Source organism: Crocuta crocuta, unplaced genomic scaffold, assembly GCF_008692635.1.
Source record: "Crocuta crocuta isolate KB4526 unplaced genomic scaffold, BGI_CrCroc_1.0 scaffold17, whole genome shotgun sequence".
Taxonomy (NCBI): Eukaryota; Metazoa; Chordata; class Mammalia; order Carnivora; family Hyaenidae; genus Crocuta; species Crocuta crocuta.
Window position 1 is genome coordinate 4,804,152 of NW_027532041.1, and position 15,630 is coordinate 4,819,781.

The 15,630-nt window shown below is 36.1% G+C and overlaps 2 protein-coding genes across 6 annotated transcripts in view; both read right to left on the reverse strand.

Moving 5' to 3' along the window:
* TTN (titin) overlaps nucleotides 1–15,630 on the reverse strand; it is a 272,276-nt gene that overhangs the window by 127,564 nt on the left and 129,082 nt on the right. For 2 of the 5 annotated variants that reach the window (XM_077776371.1, XM_077776370.1), the window contains 14 exons: nucleotides 14,418–14,492; nucleotides 13,572–13,646; nucleotides 12,828–12,935; nucleotides 12,190–12,267; nucleotides 11,501–11,569; nucleotides 11,134–11,223; nucleotides 10,712–11,002; nucleotides 9,793–9,873; nucleotides 8,929–9,006; nucleotides 2,720–2,806; nucleotides 2,325–2,408; nucleotides 2,152–2,235; nucleotides 636–719; nucleotides 42–125 (listed from right to left, as the gene is read on the reverse strand). The exons of the other annotated variants lie outside the window; for them this stretch is intronic. In XM_077776371.1, the coding sequence (XP_077632497.1) occupies nucleotides 42–125; nucleotides 636–719; nucleotides 2,152–2,235; nucleotides 2,325–2,408; nucleotides 2,720–2,806; nucleotides 8,929–9,006; nucleotides 9,793–9,873; nucleotides 10,712–11,002; nucleotides 11,134–11,223; nucleotides 11,501–11,569; nucleotides 12,190–12,267; nucleotides 12,828–12,935; nucleotides 13,572–13,646; nucleotides 14,418–14,492 (1,368 nt within the window). The remainder of the gene's footprint in view (nucleotides 1–41; nucleotides 126–635; nucleotides 720–2,151; nucleotides 2,236–2,324; nucleotides 2,409–2,719; nucleotides 2,807–8,928; nucleotides 9,007–9,792; nucleotides 9,874–10,711; nucleotides 11,003–11,133; nucleotides 11,224–11,500; nucleotides 11,570–12,189; nucleotides 12,268–12,827; nucleotides 12,936–13,571; nucleotides 13,647–14,417; nucleotides 14,493–15,630) is intronic. 5 annotated transcript variants of the gene reach the window in all.
* On the reverse strand, nucleotides 2,882–4,142 carry LOC144241694 (uncharacterized). Its single transcript, XM_077776272.1, has 5 exons — nucleotides 4,038–4,142; nucleotides 3,548–3,622; nucleotides 3,348–3,431; nucleotides 3,153–3,230; nucleotides 2,882–3,001 (listed from the first exon to the last, which is right to left on the reverse strand). The coding sequence occupies exons 1-5, from the start codon at nucleotides 4,140–4,142 to the stop codon at nucleotides 2,882–2,884; spliced, it is 462 nt and encodes a 153-aa protein (XP_077632398.1).

Here is a 15,630-nt window from a genome sequence, read left to right on the forward strand (position 1 = left end):
CAAATGGACAGTATCAAACACAGTGGCATGGGGGTGACTACCTTTGGCTGGTGGGACTTCAGGCTTTTTAGGAGGCGCCACGGCCACTTTCTTTTCAGGGACAACTTCTTTGGGAGCCTCGGGCACTTAAAAGATATTAGCAAAATTACACTTAGTTGTTATGAAGAGCACTGGAGCAAGGTATTTTCAAGAGCAGAAGAGTGAGGTCTTTATAAGCCTAAGGTTGGTGACAAGTACCTTTAACAGGTGGTGGGACTTCGGGCTTTTTAGGAGGCGCCACAGCCACTTTCTTTTCAGGGACAACTTCTTTGGGAGCCTCGGGCACTTAAAAGATATTCGTAAAATTACACTTAGTTGTTATGAAGAGCACTGGAACAAGGTATTTTCAAGAGCAGAAGAGTGAGGTCTTTGTAAGCCTAAGGTTGGTGACAAGTACCTTTAACAGGTGGTGGGACTTCGGGCTTTTTAGGAGGCGCCACGGCCACTTTCTTTTCAGGGACAACTTCTTCGGGAGCCTCGGGCACTTAAAAGATATTAGTAAAATTACACTTAGGAGCTATGAGGACCACTGGAAGACGATATTTTCAGGAGCAGAAGAGCGATGTCTTTATAAGCCTAAGGTCAGTGACAAATACCTTTTACAGGTGGTACTTCAGGCTTTTTAGGAGGCACCACTGGCGCTTTCTTTTCAGGGACAATTTCTTGAGGAACTTCAGGCACTTAAAAGATATTAGTAAAATTACAATTAGGAATTATGAAGACTACTGGAACAAGATATTTTCAAGAGCGGAAGAGTTGGTCTCTTTAAGCCTAAGGTCGGTCAGTGACAAGTACCTTTAACAGGTGCTGGGACTTCGGGCTTTTTAGGAGGCGCCACAACCACTTTCTTTTCAGGGACAACTTCTTCGGGAGCCTCGGGCACTTAAAAGATATTAGTAAAATTACACTTAGGAGTTAAGAGACTGCTAGAACAAAATATTTTCAAAAGCAGAGGGTTACATCTTCTTAAGCCCAAGTACCTGGAACAGGTGGGACTTCGGGCTTTTGAGGAGGCACCACTGGTGCTTTCTTTTCAGGGACAACTTCTCGAGGAACTTCAGGCACTTGAAAGATATTAGTAGTTTTACATTTAGATTAATGAGGACAGCGGACTAAAAATCTTTCCAAGAGTAGGAGAGGTATTTCTTCTGTAGATAAGGATAGGAGGGAAAAATACCTGAAACTGGTGGGGCTTCTGGTTTTTTGGGTGGTGCCCTGGGGAATTTCTGCTCTGGAACAACTTCTCGAGGAACTTCAGGCACTTGAAAGATATTAGTAGTTTTAAACGAGTAGTTAATGACAAGCTATAGGCTAAAATTATTCTCAAGAATAGAAGAGATATTTCTTCTTCCAAACGAAGTCAGGGCTAATATGTACCTGTGACAGGTGGGGTGTCTGGTTTTTTGGGTGGTGCCTTGGGAATTATCTTTTCTGGGACAACTTCTTGAGCAACTTCAGGCACTTGAAAGATATTAGAATTTTTAGAATTTATGAGTGATGAAGGCATATATTACAATGACTGTGAAGAGTACAAGATAGTAGTTTTTCTTCTTAACAAGGTATGGGGATAAATACCTTCAGCAGGTGGGGCTTCTGGTTTTTTGGGCACAACCACAGATATTTTCTTTTCGGGTACAACTTCTTTAGGAGCTTCAAGAACTTTGAAGATATTAGTATCTTTTAGTAAGAGATTATAAAGGTAGATTACCGACAACACATTTACCCACACAAAGACAATTTATGGACTGGCGTACACATCTATACACACTTTTCCCAGTCCCCTGGAGCAGGTGAGCAACAACGTGAAAGGATAAATACCTTTAGCAGGTGGAGCTTCCGGCTTTTTGGGAGGAGCCGCAGGTACTTTCTTCTCAGGGATGACTTTCTTTGGTGGCACCTCAGGCACTTCAAAGATATTGGTAATTTGTGTTTAGAAAAGGTGAAAAAAATTGGGTGACTATACCACGTAATTATACACTAAGATATTTTGGTTAACTCCTGACTTTCTTTTCCTTACAATTATATCACCTTTATGTTGTGATATTTATATATATAATTTTCTAGCTAAAATGACATTGTTTTTCTTCCTAGTATGTATAGCTTTGACATTACCTGCAGGGGGCGGACTTTCCGGTTTGGGAGGAATAACTTCAGGCACCTTCTTTTCCGGAACAGCTGGCTTCGGCACCTCGGGTACTTTAAAGACATTCATATTTTCATGATTAGACAGAGTAGAGACAAATGGACAGTGTCAAACACAGTGGCATGGGGGTGAGGGTGACTACCTTTGGCTGGTGGGACTTCAGGCTTTTTAGGAGGCGCCACGGCCACTTTCTTTTCAGGGACAACTTCTTTGGGAGCCTCGGGCACTTAAAAGATATTAGCAAAATCACACTTAGTTGTTATGAAGAGCACTGGAGCAAGGTATTTTCAAGAGCAGAAGAGTGAGGTCTTTATAAGCCTAAGGCTGGTGACAAGTACCTTTAGCAGGTGGTGGGACTTCGGGCTTTTTAGGAGGCGCCACAGCCACTTTCTTTTCAGGGACAACTTCTTTGGGAGCCTCGGGCACTTAAAAGATATTAGCAAAATCACACTTAGTTGTTATGAAGAGCACTGGAGCAAGGTATTTTCAAGAGCAGAAGAGTGAGGTCTTTATAAGCCTAAGGTTGGTGACAAATACCTTTAACAGGTGGTGGAACTTCAGGCTTTTTAGGAGGCACCACTGGTGCTTTCTTTTCAGGGACAATTTCTTGAGGAACTTCAGGCACTTAAAAGATATTAGTAAAATCACATGTAAGCATTGTGAGACTGCCAGAACAAAATATTTCCAAGAGCAGAAGAATTATATCTTTTTAAACCTAAGACTGGTGACAACTACCTTCAATAGGTGGGACTTCGGGCTTTTTAGGAGGAGCCACAGCCACTTTCTTTTCAGGGACAACTTCTTTAGGAGTCTTGGGCACTTTGAAGATATTAGTAAGTTTACACATGAGTCACAAGGATCAACACAGACAAGAACTGCATTTATTACATCACAAGAACTTTCAAGTTCAGTAAGGTGGTTCTTTCCATTGCCCTCCCTACCCCACCTTAAAAAGTAGTTTAGAATGTACCTTTGACAGGTACGACATCAGGCTTTTGGGGAGGATACACTGTCTTTTCTGGGACAACTTCTTCGGGAGCCTCTGGCACTTTAAAGATATTAATATTTTTACATTTAGGAGTTCCAAGAATTAGTACAAACAGGAAACACATTTATACACGAAAAGACATTTTCCCCCAAATTCTAAGCTTCCAGCAACATATACCTTCATCATGAAGAACTTCAGGCTTTTTGCGAGGAAGCACGTATGTTTTCTTTTCAGGGACAATTTCTTGGGGAGCTTCCAGCACTTTAAGAAATTAGCATTTTAACATTTAGTGTGTTGAAGATCACTAGGAACAGCAAAATATTTTCAAGACTACAAGAGCTATTTCTTCTTCAGCTTGAGGGCATGGTAACTTGTACCTTTAACTGAAGGAGGTTCTCTTTTTTTGGAAGGAACTCTCTTTGCACGAACAACTTCTTGAGGAGCTTCAGGCACTTTAAAGATATTAGTGTTTCACATTTAAGATTTAAAATTGTTAGTGAAAACAGTAACCATGATAAGTTAGCAATAGCAAATGTAGATTTCTAGAAGTCTCTTCTTTGCTTGTCCATTATTGAGAAAAGGCGCTCACCCTTCCCTAGCATCTGGCATAGTTCCTGTGACACTGCGTACCCTCCTTACTAAGTATTTGTTGAATGAATACTCATTCATAGTAGAAGAGGTTTCTGTTTTAAGAGGAACACCCATGAGTATTTTCTTCTGAGAGGGAACTTCAGGTACAGCTTTGGGTGCTTTAAAGATATTTATATGTTTATGTTTATGTGTTATGAAGAACATTAGAAAAACATGGTTTTAGGAGCTGAGGTCAGAGCATCTCTTCTTCAGGACCTGTTCACAGGTATCACATACCTTGTACAGGGAGAGGTTCTGGCTCTTCAGGAACATCTTCAGATACTTGTATTTCAGCAGCAACTTCTTCCATAGCTTCTGGTGATTTGAAGATATTAGTATCATACTTAGAGGTTAAGGGCCAGTGAAGACATTAGTTAACTGACATTAGACATTAACTGAACCAAAGTGATATTTCTGGCTAAATGGGTGCTTCTTTTAAAAACTGGATGGGGTATAAAGTTTTGAAGAAAGAAGTCAAGTCTTAATTGTCTTTGTTTATCATTTCCCAGCTCCCTAGCACTATACACACCATAGGCATTTATGAAATGAATGAAGGTAGGAATGATAGAATGAATGATACCTTTACTGGAAGGTGTTTCAATTTCAGGGGGAGCAGCCTTGGGTGTTTTCTTTACAGGGACAGCTTCTTGACGTGATTCAGGCACTTTAAAGATATTAATGCATTGTACTTCAGAGTGATGAAGAGTTTTAGTCCTAACTCAACCTACAGAACGTCCCAGCCTGGGAGGCCTCCCTGCTCCCCGCACCGGATTTTTTGGTAATGGTAAGATACATGCTTATCAGGAGCATGTATTTCTTGGTCAATTCAGGTACTATCAATATTAGTAATTTTATTTCTTGGAATGGTAGATGCATAGAAAATTAGATCATGGAAAATTAGCTTCAAGTGAGAAAAACTGGTTTTGTAATTAATGATGTACTTTTAGCTATTTGAGGAGAACAAAACTCTTTCTTTCTTATCTGGATTGGCCTCATTTTGGACCCCTACCTTAGGCACTTTAGAAAGGTGCTTGTTTTTCAAGTATGGGAGACAGGAGAATGACCTAAAGTTGTAGACTGAAAAAATCATGTCAAAGTGTTTGGATATTCTTTACAGAAAATCATGGATATCATAAAGAAATTGTTATGCTGGATGTCTTAAAACTTTCTCATCTTTTGATTTACTTAAAAAAAAAACCACTCAAAATGGAAAAATGTAGGACTCTTTCAAAATAAAAGACAATAAGAGGAGCAACTAAGTATTCAGTACAGATTTCCAACTTTAATGAGTTTTAACTGCCTTGGTTTTAGAAGGCTCTCAGATGGAGAGGATACTACAGAAAAAACTGCTGCTCACAGTCACTGAACTTCATATTTTATTGTCTTTAAGACATGGTTTTCTGAAAATATTTCTGTATTTAAGTCTTATGGGAAAATAATTATTTCAAATTGACATGCTTATTTTTAGTAGTAACTTTATTTTAATAGAAAAGCAATTCTAATGGGCAGTTTTGTTATATCCTGCAATTTCAACCCCATGGAGAGTTGAACTGCTGATTTATAGCCTACAGCCAAGCACCTCTGTCATTTAATGGCACTGATATCTGCTTTAAAGGGGGTGTAAACCAACTCAATCTAGTTTTGGGGATGTAAATGTTTTAAGTGGTCTTGTGTAGATTTTTTTCCTAGCTATTCTGATTTTTTTTTTTTCTTTTTTGGGAAACAATAATAGTAATAGTATTCCTACTGAAGAACCCATCTGGGTCACATCTAACATTATATGTATTCATATACTCCGTGAAGGCCTCACAGATTAAACTTTATAGCCCAAGTATCTTCCATTTAGATAAGTTAAAGATCTTTTCTCCTCTATTTTCTGTTGAAAACTCATAGGAACATGTATATACCTAGCCGAGCTTCTGCTTTGAGGGACCCCACTTCTCTGAAATGGTAGCATTTGGGGCTTTCAAGATATTAGTATATTTGCATGGGTTAAGTACAACTACAGTCATGAGATATGAAAATCAACTTTCTTCTGGCTTGTACCTTTCGGTGGTGGTGTTTTTCTTCTTTTAACAACAGGAGCTTGCCGCTCTGGAAGACCTTCCTTGGAGACTTCCAACTCTTTAAAGATATTAGTATTTTTTAGTTGAGAAAAGACAAAGACATGAAGACACAACATGTTAAGAAGGTTATATATGTTAACATATATTATAACTTTAACTTCGAAATTTAATATTTGTTCTAATTATTTATTCTTGTACATTGTATGAGTGGAAGTCTTTTGGGGGAAGGGGCAGGCAAGTCATAGAAAGTTCCTTGTCTTGGGTACATTGGGTGCCCTAAAGATATTAGTATTTTAGTGTTAGAGGTTCTGAGAACCTACACAAAACACTAAATGTATCTTGCAGACTGAAGAAGAAAGATTCTCTTATTTAGATTTTCATAACTAAGAATTATACCTTGAGTTGGAGGGTGCTCTGGAAATTGGGGAACAGCCTCAGGTAGTTCCTCCTCCAGAAAAACTTCTCTGGTTGTATCAGGCTCTTTAAAGATATTAGTAGGTTTACACTTAGAAGTTGTAAAAACAGTGAATTATATAACATACAATTTTTGAGTCTTGAATCCAAAGTTATTCATCCAAGTTTGAGATTGTTGAAATGTACCTTTAGTTGCTGGTGTTTCTCTCTTTTTTGGAATAGTCACATGTATTTTGTCTTCTGGAACAATTTTCTTCAGTGGCTCAGGAACTTAAAAGATATGAGTATAGTTATATTTATAAACAGTGAAGGAAAAGATTGAGGCTTTAAAATGAGCCAAAATAGAAATTTTCTTCAGATCAGATCACTGGTGTTATATACCTTTTGCTAGTTTGGTTTTTGTCTTTTGAGGAAGAGTCACAAGTACTTTTTCTTCTGAGGTGGATTCTTCAGATACTTCATAAACTTTAAAGATATTAGTATTTATACAATTAAGGGAATTTCAAGGCAATGGCAAACAGTATTAAGAAAACATGATACATAATACACACTCACCACCCAAGTTACCAGCAGTACATAGACACAAACTAGTAACAATAACACGTTGGCTAAGAGAATGCTCCATTCCCAGTTCTATCATACAGAACCCTCATTTATTAGGATGATAAAATCGAGGAATTCACTGGCCAAGGACTATATAATTCTACTTTGCAGAAAGTTATTGGTAAAACTGTCCTGTTGCTCTTAATTTTTTTTTTCATAAAGAACAGGTTGGATATTGAGTTGCACACTGAGAATTCTCTTATACGTGACCTACTGGAAATTCATGTAATTTCCTTTTCCAGAACCCTAGTTTGCTATCATCTCAAATAATATCTGGTTTATGGCCATATGGTTTAATAACCACTTGGGGATTGGAAGCAGGAAAGAAAAAGAAAAATAATTAAATCTTTGGAAATAAGAAAAACGAAAAAAATAAAGCTTTTTCCAGCTTTTAGAAAAAAAGGCTGGCTGATGACAATAACCAAACTCAAGCATAGAAAAGGTATTCAAAGGAGGGAGTCATCATATATTTTTATCCCAACCTAGTATTAAAGACCAAAAAATGGGCTTAAGCAGGGAACTTTTTAGGTTAAAGTAAACGAAAGAATATCAGAACTATTGGCATTTTTTTGGATTAAAATAAAGACTATCTTGACTTCTGGCATTTTCACTATTCAGATTATTGAACAGTATTCTATTCAGAATATTTTATTATTCATATTTCATATTCTCAAATTATTTAATCATAATTTTGCATAAAAGCAAAAATAATGGCTTGGGAATTCTTTTGACATTGTAATGGTCTTATAAATCTATGGTCATTGGAGCAGTATTGCCAAAATACTTCCAGTGACGGCCATGAAGAGTAGAAAAATAATAATGGGGCATTTTGAATCCATAAAATCCAATTAAAATATTACTGTGAAGTTAAAGTAAGTTACTTCATGGCCCGAGAAACTAAAACGCTTCAAAGCTGAAGATATTTGTACACATAAGAGGTTAACAAGACAAGACGATGACAAATGCAGCGAGGCAAATGACTTTTCTAAAATTGGGCAATGTTTCAGGACTATTTATTTTTTTTAAACTGGTGAGGAGATATACCTTGTCTGTGGCCAGTAACCTTTCAAGTTATTTAATTTTGGCCAAATATTTTTTGGCATGTTAGGCTTTTATAAGGTATTAGTATAATTATTTTTAAAAGCTGTGAAGACAAACACAACTGAAACCAAAGAGAAGCACCAATTTTTCTACACTCACTGTACATCGTTGTGTCTTCAGAAAGAGCTATAGGTGATTTTTCTTCTTGAATACTTTTCTTAGGCACCTCAGGAACTTTAAAGATATTAGTATATTAAGTTTTATAAATAACAAATATGCTAAGAATGTAAAGAAGCAAAATACAAGGATTTAACATCACACACATTCATTTTAAACTGTGGATAACTAAACAAAGAGTCATTTCATGTTGTGATTAGTATCAGTGTATACCTTTAGTTGGTGGAACTTCAGGCTTTCTAGGAACAGCTTCACGAACTTTTTCTTCTGGAACAATTTTCTTGGGTACTTCAGGTGCTTTAAAGATATTTGTTTATTTTATTTTTAAAAATAATAATTGGGTCTAAAATATCAAGACAAAGAGGGGATCTAAGAAGAATACCAAGAATTCCAAAATCATAAGCCAACTAAACACACAGTGCATCTCTCTGGATTGCCTTGTCGATGAGTTCTCGATTTGTCATATTAAAAATACTTTGTCCTTGGGGTATAGCATCATTTTCTATTGTTATTTGGAATTTTTGTTTCCAGAGCTTCTTGGCAACAGCTTCCAACATAAATTATTTTTGAAAGAAGTTGAAGGGGTCAACATCACTTGTTGTTTAAGAAGAGGATCAACAATAACAATAACAACATTTAGGCGTATGCCTTTGTTTCCAGAGGGTCATCACAAAAAAGAAGACTATGTTTTAGAATTTAAACTGCAGATTACATAATTCAGCTATATCGTGGCACTGAGGGAAGAATGATCTCTCTTTCTCTCTGCTCCACAGTCAGTGAATAAAAGGGGGTTTTATATTAGTGGTGAAATCAGCAAAGGCATGTACCTTTAGCTGGTGGAAATTTGGGCTCTTCAGGAACACGTACTTTTTCTTCTACCACAATTTTCTTGGGCACTTCAGGTACTTTAAAGATAGCAGTAATAATTTCTTTTACTTTTAAACATTCATAGAGATTTGTAACAAGCAGAACATAAGAAAAATGTAAACACAAAACATGACATAGTCACAATATAAAACAGTTATCACTTTATCACATATATTACAATACTTGAAATGAGTTGAATTTTGATAACAAATATGACAACAGAGATCCAGAAGAATTTCCCATGTTAGAATCATTAAGAATTTGACCAGAAAAATTAAGAAGACACTGTCAGCTGGTACTACTTCTGCTTGTCTTGGTGGAGTAATAGGTACTTCGTTGTCAGTGCTAATGTTCTTAAATGATTCAGGGACTTTAAAGATAGAAGTATATAGTATTTGTTAGATGTTTTTTATTTCTATTGTAAAACTCAAGAGGTTTTCAAAAATGAACAAAGCAGGGACATTAAACACATGGTCACCATGTATTTATTATTACTAGGTTATTAAAATTAATAATAGGAAAACATGGATTTATCAATAGGCATGTTAGTGAATATACAATTGAACAGTATCAAAGAAGGAAACCTGGGTTTACTATTTGGTTGATAAGGAGGTTTGCTTTGGGTATTTTAGGTATAACAACAGTGATTTTCTCTTTTGGTAGAACTTCCTTTAGACCCTCAACCATTTTAAAGATATTAGTTTGTTTTAGAAATTCCGAAAACACAATACACAGAAGAAAAACATCAAGGACACAAACTTATAATGCAATCAAGGTACTACTGTACACATAATTAGGTAAGTAGTTTTTCACCAATAAAATACCTTTCGCTGGTGGCTCTTTTCGAGGAACAACTTTAGTGGGTGGTTTTTTTGGAGGAACGACTTTCTCAGATATCTCAGGCCCTTCAAAGATATTAGTGTTTTGATTTAGAATGAGTTCTTAAAGTATTAGGGAGTACTACTAATAAAGTTAGTCCAATGAGGGCTCATAAATGCTTTATCTGCTTATATTTTTTGGATTTGCATCACACCTCAAATAGAGATGTGATTTTGCTAAATTTCATCTCTATTGTAGATTTCCTATGTATACTAAGCACACATGCACACACACATATTCCTTCATATTATACACATATTAATTTGTTCAAGATCTGGAGTGATATTTAAAAGAATTTTATTTGTATTATGGTGTCTCCTCAAAAAATACTAGAATGGATGGTGTTACCAATGCTTCGTTTATTTCCTTAATGTTATTTCTCTAATGAAAATACCATAAAATGGTGGAAGCTTTTGATAAGGAATGATCAGTTTGTGAACAGATGACTCAAGTTAACAAAGCAATAATTGTATTGCCTGAGCATGCAAATTCTTCAGTGAACTGAAGAACTTCTTTTTCACTCAACTGATAACCTTGGTCAGATATTTTGGTACCTATAACAATCATTTAACAGTCTATTCTTAGCTAGATTCAAAAAAGAATCTATAAATTCATACAGTGAGCTCCATAGATAAGTAGATATCAAATACTATTATCATGTCTGCTAAATTATATTCTGTATGGTTAATCTCCATATTAATCTTTGTATCAAATAGTTGAAGCTCATGCTTAAAGCATTCACTGATTTTAAGTTGGAAACTAAGTAGGTTTCTAGTGTTCCAAACTGAACATGAAATGCACTTAAAAAAAAGTGAGTGAGAGCAAGACATAACAATGTGTAATATCTACAGAATTCTCCTATACCTTTAGGTGGGGCTTTCGGTTTTTCATATACTTCCACTTCTTCAGCCTCTAAAACTTCTATTACCCTATGGACCTCTTCAGCTTTGTGTACTTCTTCAACTCTACGTTGTTCCACTTTAATGAATTCTTCCACTTCATGGAATTCTTCTTCTTCAAAATATTCTTCAACTTCATGGAACTCTTCCTCAAGATATTCTACTGGTGTCTCCACTACTTCTAATTCTGTTCTTTCTTGTACAACTTCCTCTTTGTGGAAGGCCACTGATATTTTTTCTTCAAGGACAGTCCTCCCTGAAAGAGCATCTATTTTAAGAAATTTGTCTTTTTTTTTAAACACAAGAGAAATGAAGATGTAAATTCAAAATACAGAATAAAAACAACATGCAACAATTAGTGAAGATCAAAGATCTTTCCGCAAATACCTTTAGCTGGGGGAACAGCTTCTTTTTTAGGCACAGGGACTCTCTTTTCTGCAATTTTCTTTTCTGGGACTTTCTTTTGTACTTCAGGCACTTTAAAGATACAGTTTTAATATTTAGGACTGTCAAGAGCAAATTTGCATAGACAAAAGACATCAAAACAGGCAAGATACAGAGACATAAACATAAAAATCTTTTTTTAAATTAAAAAAAAATTCTATTCTTTTTAAGGAGGCTCCATACCCAACATGGGGCTTGAACTCATGACCCTAAGATCAAGAGATGACTGAGCCAGCCAGGCACCCCAAACATAAAAAATCTTAATGAGAATATATCAACAGGAAGTTTTGGCTTATAAGAGAATATGTACCTTTGGCGGGAGGTGGTTCTTTTTTCTGAACAGGAACAGGTACTTTTTCCTCAGGAACCTTCTTTGGCACTTTAAAGATATTAGGCATTTCTGTTAGCTGACAATACTCAATAATAAACATGAAATAAAAACAGCAAAAACAACATCTTTAATAATCAAAGTTTAAGAAGACACTCCATACTACACGACACCAATTTTATAGGCAATAAAGATATTTTCCCAGATCACTTATTTGTGCTAACCAAACCTTAGAAGACATGTCCATAAGAACCTGTGCTGGTTTATTATTTTTTTTAAATAGCAGGGATTATCTGCTAATTATGTATAGTATACGTAATTTTAGTAACATGAGAAAATGTTATGTAATGGAATAAAATTTATGAATGGAATGTGGGGAAGAAGAATCTATTGTTGTGTATATAAGAATAAAGATGTACTAATTAACATTAAAATTCTCAGCTATTAAGAATGAGAAATTTCTGGAATAATATATGCACACATAATCACTCATTAACATTCCAAAAAAGGCTAAAGATATGAAATGGGTTACAGTTTTTCCTGGCCCTTAATCAATTTCATAAGTTTGCTATTTAAATGAATCTAAAGAAAGCAGTCAGAAAACTAATTTGTTTTTTTAAAAAGAACATTAACTGGAATTTAAAGATGTTATTAATTGAGATTTGCTATACCTTTGGTTGGTGGTGGCTCCACTTTTTTAGGAACAGGAGTAGGTGCTTCAGGTACTGCTTTCTTAACCACTGGAGGCACTTAAAAGGTATTATATTGACATTTTGAAAAATGACATGCAATGAACAGAATAACATCCACATATGCAAAAAATAACACAAAGCATTGACTCATTTTTAAAAGATATTAGCAACCCAAATGGTATTTATATATATGAAGTAGCAACTTTAAAGGTGAGAAAGCTATTATTTCTTAATCCTATTAGCAAATTAATATCAGTTAATGCAAAAGCTGTCATAGTCTACAGGAATAATAGGCTAAGAATTATTCTAAAAAGTAAACAACACAGAAATAGATTGCCCTCCACTTTAATACTGAATAAAAACCTAAAAGCTAGAAACTAGGAGAAACTGTCATAATAGGGCCTACCCAGAAAATATTGAAGTGCTGATAACACAAGAATTGTATTGTGGATGCAATAGAAAAGCTGGGGGAAGGGAAGGGACACTTTAGGTGCTATTAATTATCGATCTTCAATTTATCGATGATAAGATGTAAGAAAAGTATACGAAGAACAGTATTAGATTTAGACATACTCTGGGAAAGATTTTCAACATCCAATTCCTAAAAGCAGCTGTACCTCTAGGTGGCGCCACCTCCTCAACTTCTTCTACGCTGGGCGGTTCTTCTGGGATCTCTTCTTCTGGAATCTCTTCTTCTGGAATAGGCTCTTCCGGTTCCTCATACACTTTAAAAAGATTATTATTTTGTAAATAATAATTCGTTTTGAATATTAGGCTAAAATGATATATTTGATAACAGAGGTTGTCATAACCATGGATAGGTCATAGCTCAACCTTTTTCCAGTGCGTGAGAACTCACTAGCCCTTGAAAAAAATCTATGGTGTCTTCAAAATATGTTAGGCCCTTCCCAGAATTTCAGAGTTGGAAAAGATATCAAAGAGAATTTAGTAGGAATTATTATTATTTTTTTAAATAGAAGTGGCCTTGTTGGAAGGCAAACATTCACTTAGTGGTAGAAGTCAGATTTTCTATATCAACTACTCAGGCTTAACTGGGAATTTCTTTTGGGTGGGTTTATCCCACTATTGCCAACCACAGCATTTGATGAAAAACTCCCCATGACAAATACAGTTTCCTTTCCAAAAGTATAATTAAAAGAAAACAAACAAACAAATAGGCTACACATGTAAGAAAAGAGAGTCAGATGATTTTAACTGGCCTACCCAATTTCTATTAGGTAAATAATAATTTCTTTTGGAGTCTGAATATGTTTATTTTCTGAAGTGAAATGTACATTTGTCTCCTTCAAATATTAGGCAATGATGACTTGGAAAATCTATTTTCTTAGAAAGTCATCTACCTTCAGTTGGTGGAACTTCCTCTTCTTCAGGGAGAATGATTCGTCTTTCTTCCACTTTCTTAGGTACTTCAGGAACTTAAAAGATATTTATCGTTTTAGGCATTTAGAACGCAAGAACCAAGGAAGAGCACATAAAGACCGTTTCCCATGTTTCAACACAAGGTAGTAAATATCAAAATACACATGCACAAGATGAAGCCCTGAGATTTCACAAAATCAGCTATTGAAACAAAAATAAAGAGGTTTGTGATTTAAGACTAAGAGCCCATTAAAGAGATACTCTACTGTTTATTGCTGGAGCCTCTACATTTTTAGGAAGAGCAATAGGTACTTCACGGACTGGCTTCTTAGTTACTTCGGGCTCTTTGAAGATGGAGTAGTGTTTTTATTTTTCAGAAGTAACATACATAAAGAGCCAACGTAAAATACACAAAGTCGAAAAAAATGACATAGCACAAACATGCTTGCAACAGGGTCACAAGTGGGGAATGCAAATGACAGACCACACAAAGCAAACGTGTATGCTGAATGTCCTGTGCGGACAGCATCACAGTTCAACGTTGGTACAACAAACACATTCCTGTTTTGGGGTGAGGTACCTTTGGCAGGAGGAGCCACTGCTTTCTTAAGACCAGGAGGAGGTACCTTCTTTTCTGGTTCAGGTTTCTTAGGCACCACAGGCACTTTAAAGATATTGTTTTATTTTATAATTTAAGTTGCACAAACACAGAGACAATAGACACAGTGATAATACAAGCTTAGTAACAGATTATCAAAACAGGACACTTGGACTTTTATGCATAGAAAGAAGTGGCAGTGTCTAATTTGCCTGGGGGTAAGTAGTACCTGTGGCGGGAGGAGCCTCCTCTTTCTTAGGAATGATCACTTTCTTCTCTGGCACTTTCTTCTTAACCTCAGGCACTTTAAAGACAGCATTTCATGTTAAGGATTTATTGTGAGGGACAAAAAAGAGAGAACACAAGAAGGCCACACACAGGAAGAACACATGCAGCAGTTGCTCAGGATAGAGACATAGGGTAGGTCAGGAGCCCAAAGTTATATAAATAGGCTTTGTAGAGCAAGGGATCAGCAGCCTATTTGAATATCAGAAGACAGATGCTGTAGTTTTATCCATCTAAATTTCACTAGTAATTTACTGAATCATTACCTATAAAGTATTTCTGAATCCTTGAAATCTAATGAAAGACCAGCATGGGGCACCTGGGTGGCTCAGTCGGTTAAGCACCCGACTTTGGCTCGGGTCATAATCTTGCTGTTCATGAATCTGAGCTGTCAGCACAGAGCCTGGAGCCTTCTTCAGATTCTGTGTCTCCCTTCCTCTCTCTCTGCTCCTACCTTCCCCCCCTCAAAAAATAAGTAAAAACATCAAAAAAAATTTAATAAAGGAACAGCTTTACCATTTCATTGATTATATGACTAACCTGGTAGGGGGAAGGGTTATCCTTATTTTAGGTAGTGATGCCATGACCTTTTGCAGAAAATATTGAGCTTTAAGGTACAACTATATGGACTTTGCCTGGACTATGGGCTGATCTGGATAACTCATTCAGTGATGGAGCACTTCCACATGACTTACTTTATTTTATCCTCACAATAACATCGGAGCCCACCAGAACTGATATCAGTCTCCCCATTTTAAAGGAGAAAAACCCGAGGCTCAGGTTGGTTAAAAGGCTTGCTCCGAATAACGCAACAAGGAACAAACCCAAGGCTATAGTCAAAACCTGCTGGGCTACCATTTATATGTATGCATCACAAGACATTAGCTGTTACTCAGTCCTCTTCTTCAATCCTTTTTCTTTTCATCCCAGTGTTACAAAGGCACTTCATATAAAGGATTGAAAAATGAAATTTATGAAAATGTATTCAGCATATTTTTCAGGTATCTTTTTGTGTTGATAATTTAGCTTTGCAGAATATCTATATGAAAATTATGATGTTTGGGGAACCTGGGTGGCTCAGTTGTTTAGGTGTCCAACTTCAGCCCAGGTCATGATCTCACAGTTTGTGGGTTTGAGCCCCACGTTGGGCTCTGTGC

Bases quoted from the DNA above. Each gene is read 5' to 3' on its own strand.
- LOC144241694 (XM_077776272.1), bottom strand. From the start codon at position 4,142: ATGATACTAATATCTTCAAATCACCAGAAGCTATGGAAGAAGTTGCTG. The intron at 3,432-3,547 runs GTACAAGTTACC...AATTTCTTAAAG, and splicing joins AGAACCTCCTTCAGTTAAAG to TGCTGGAAGCTCCCCAAGAA. The intron at 3,231-3,347 runs GTATATGTTGCT...ATATCTTTAAAG, and splicing joins TGAAGTTCTTCATGATGAAG to TGCCAGAGGCTCCCGAAGAA.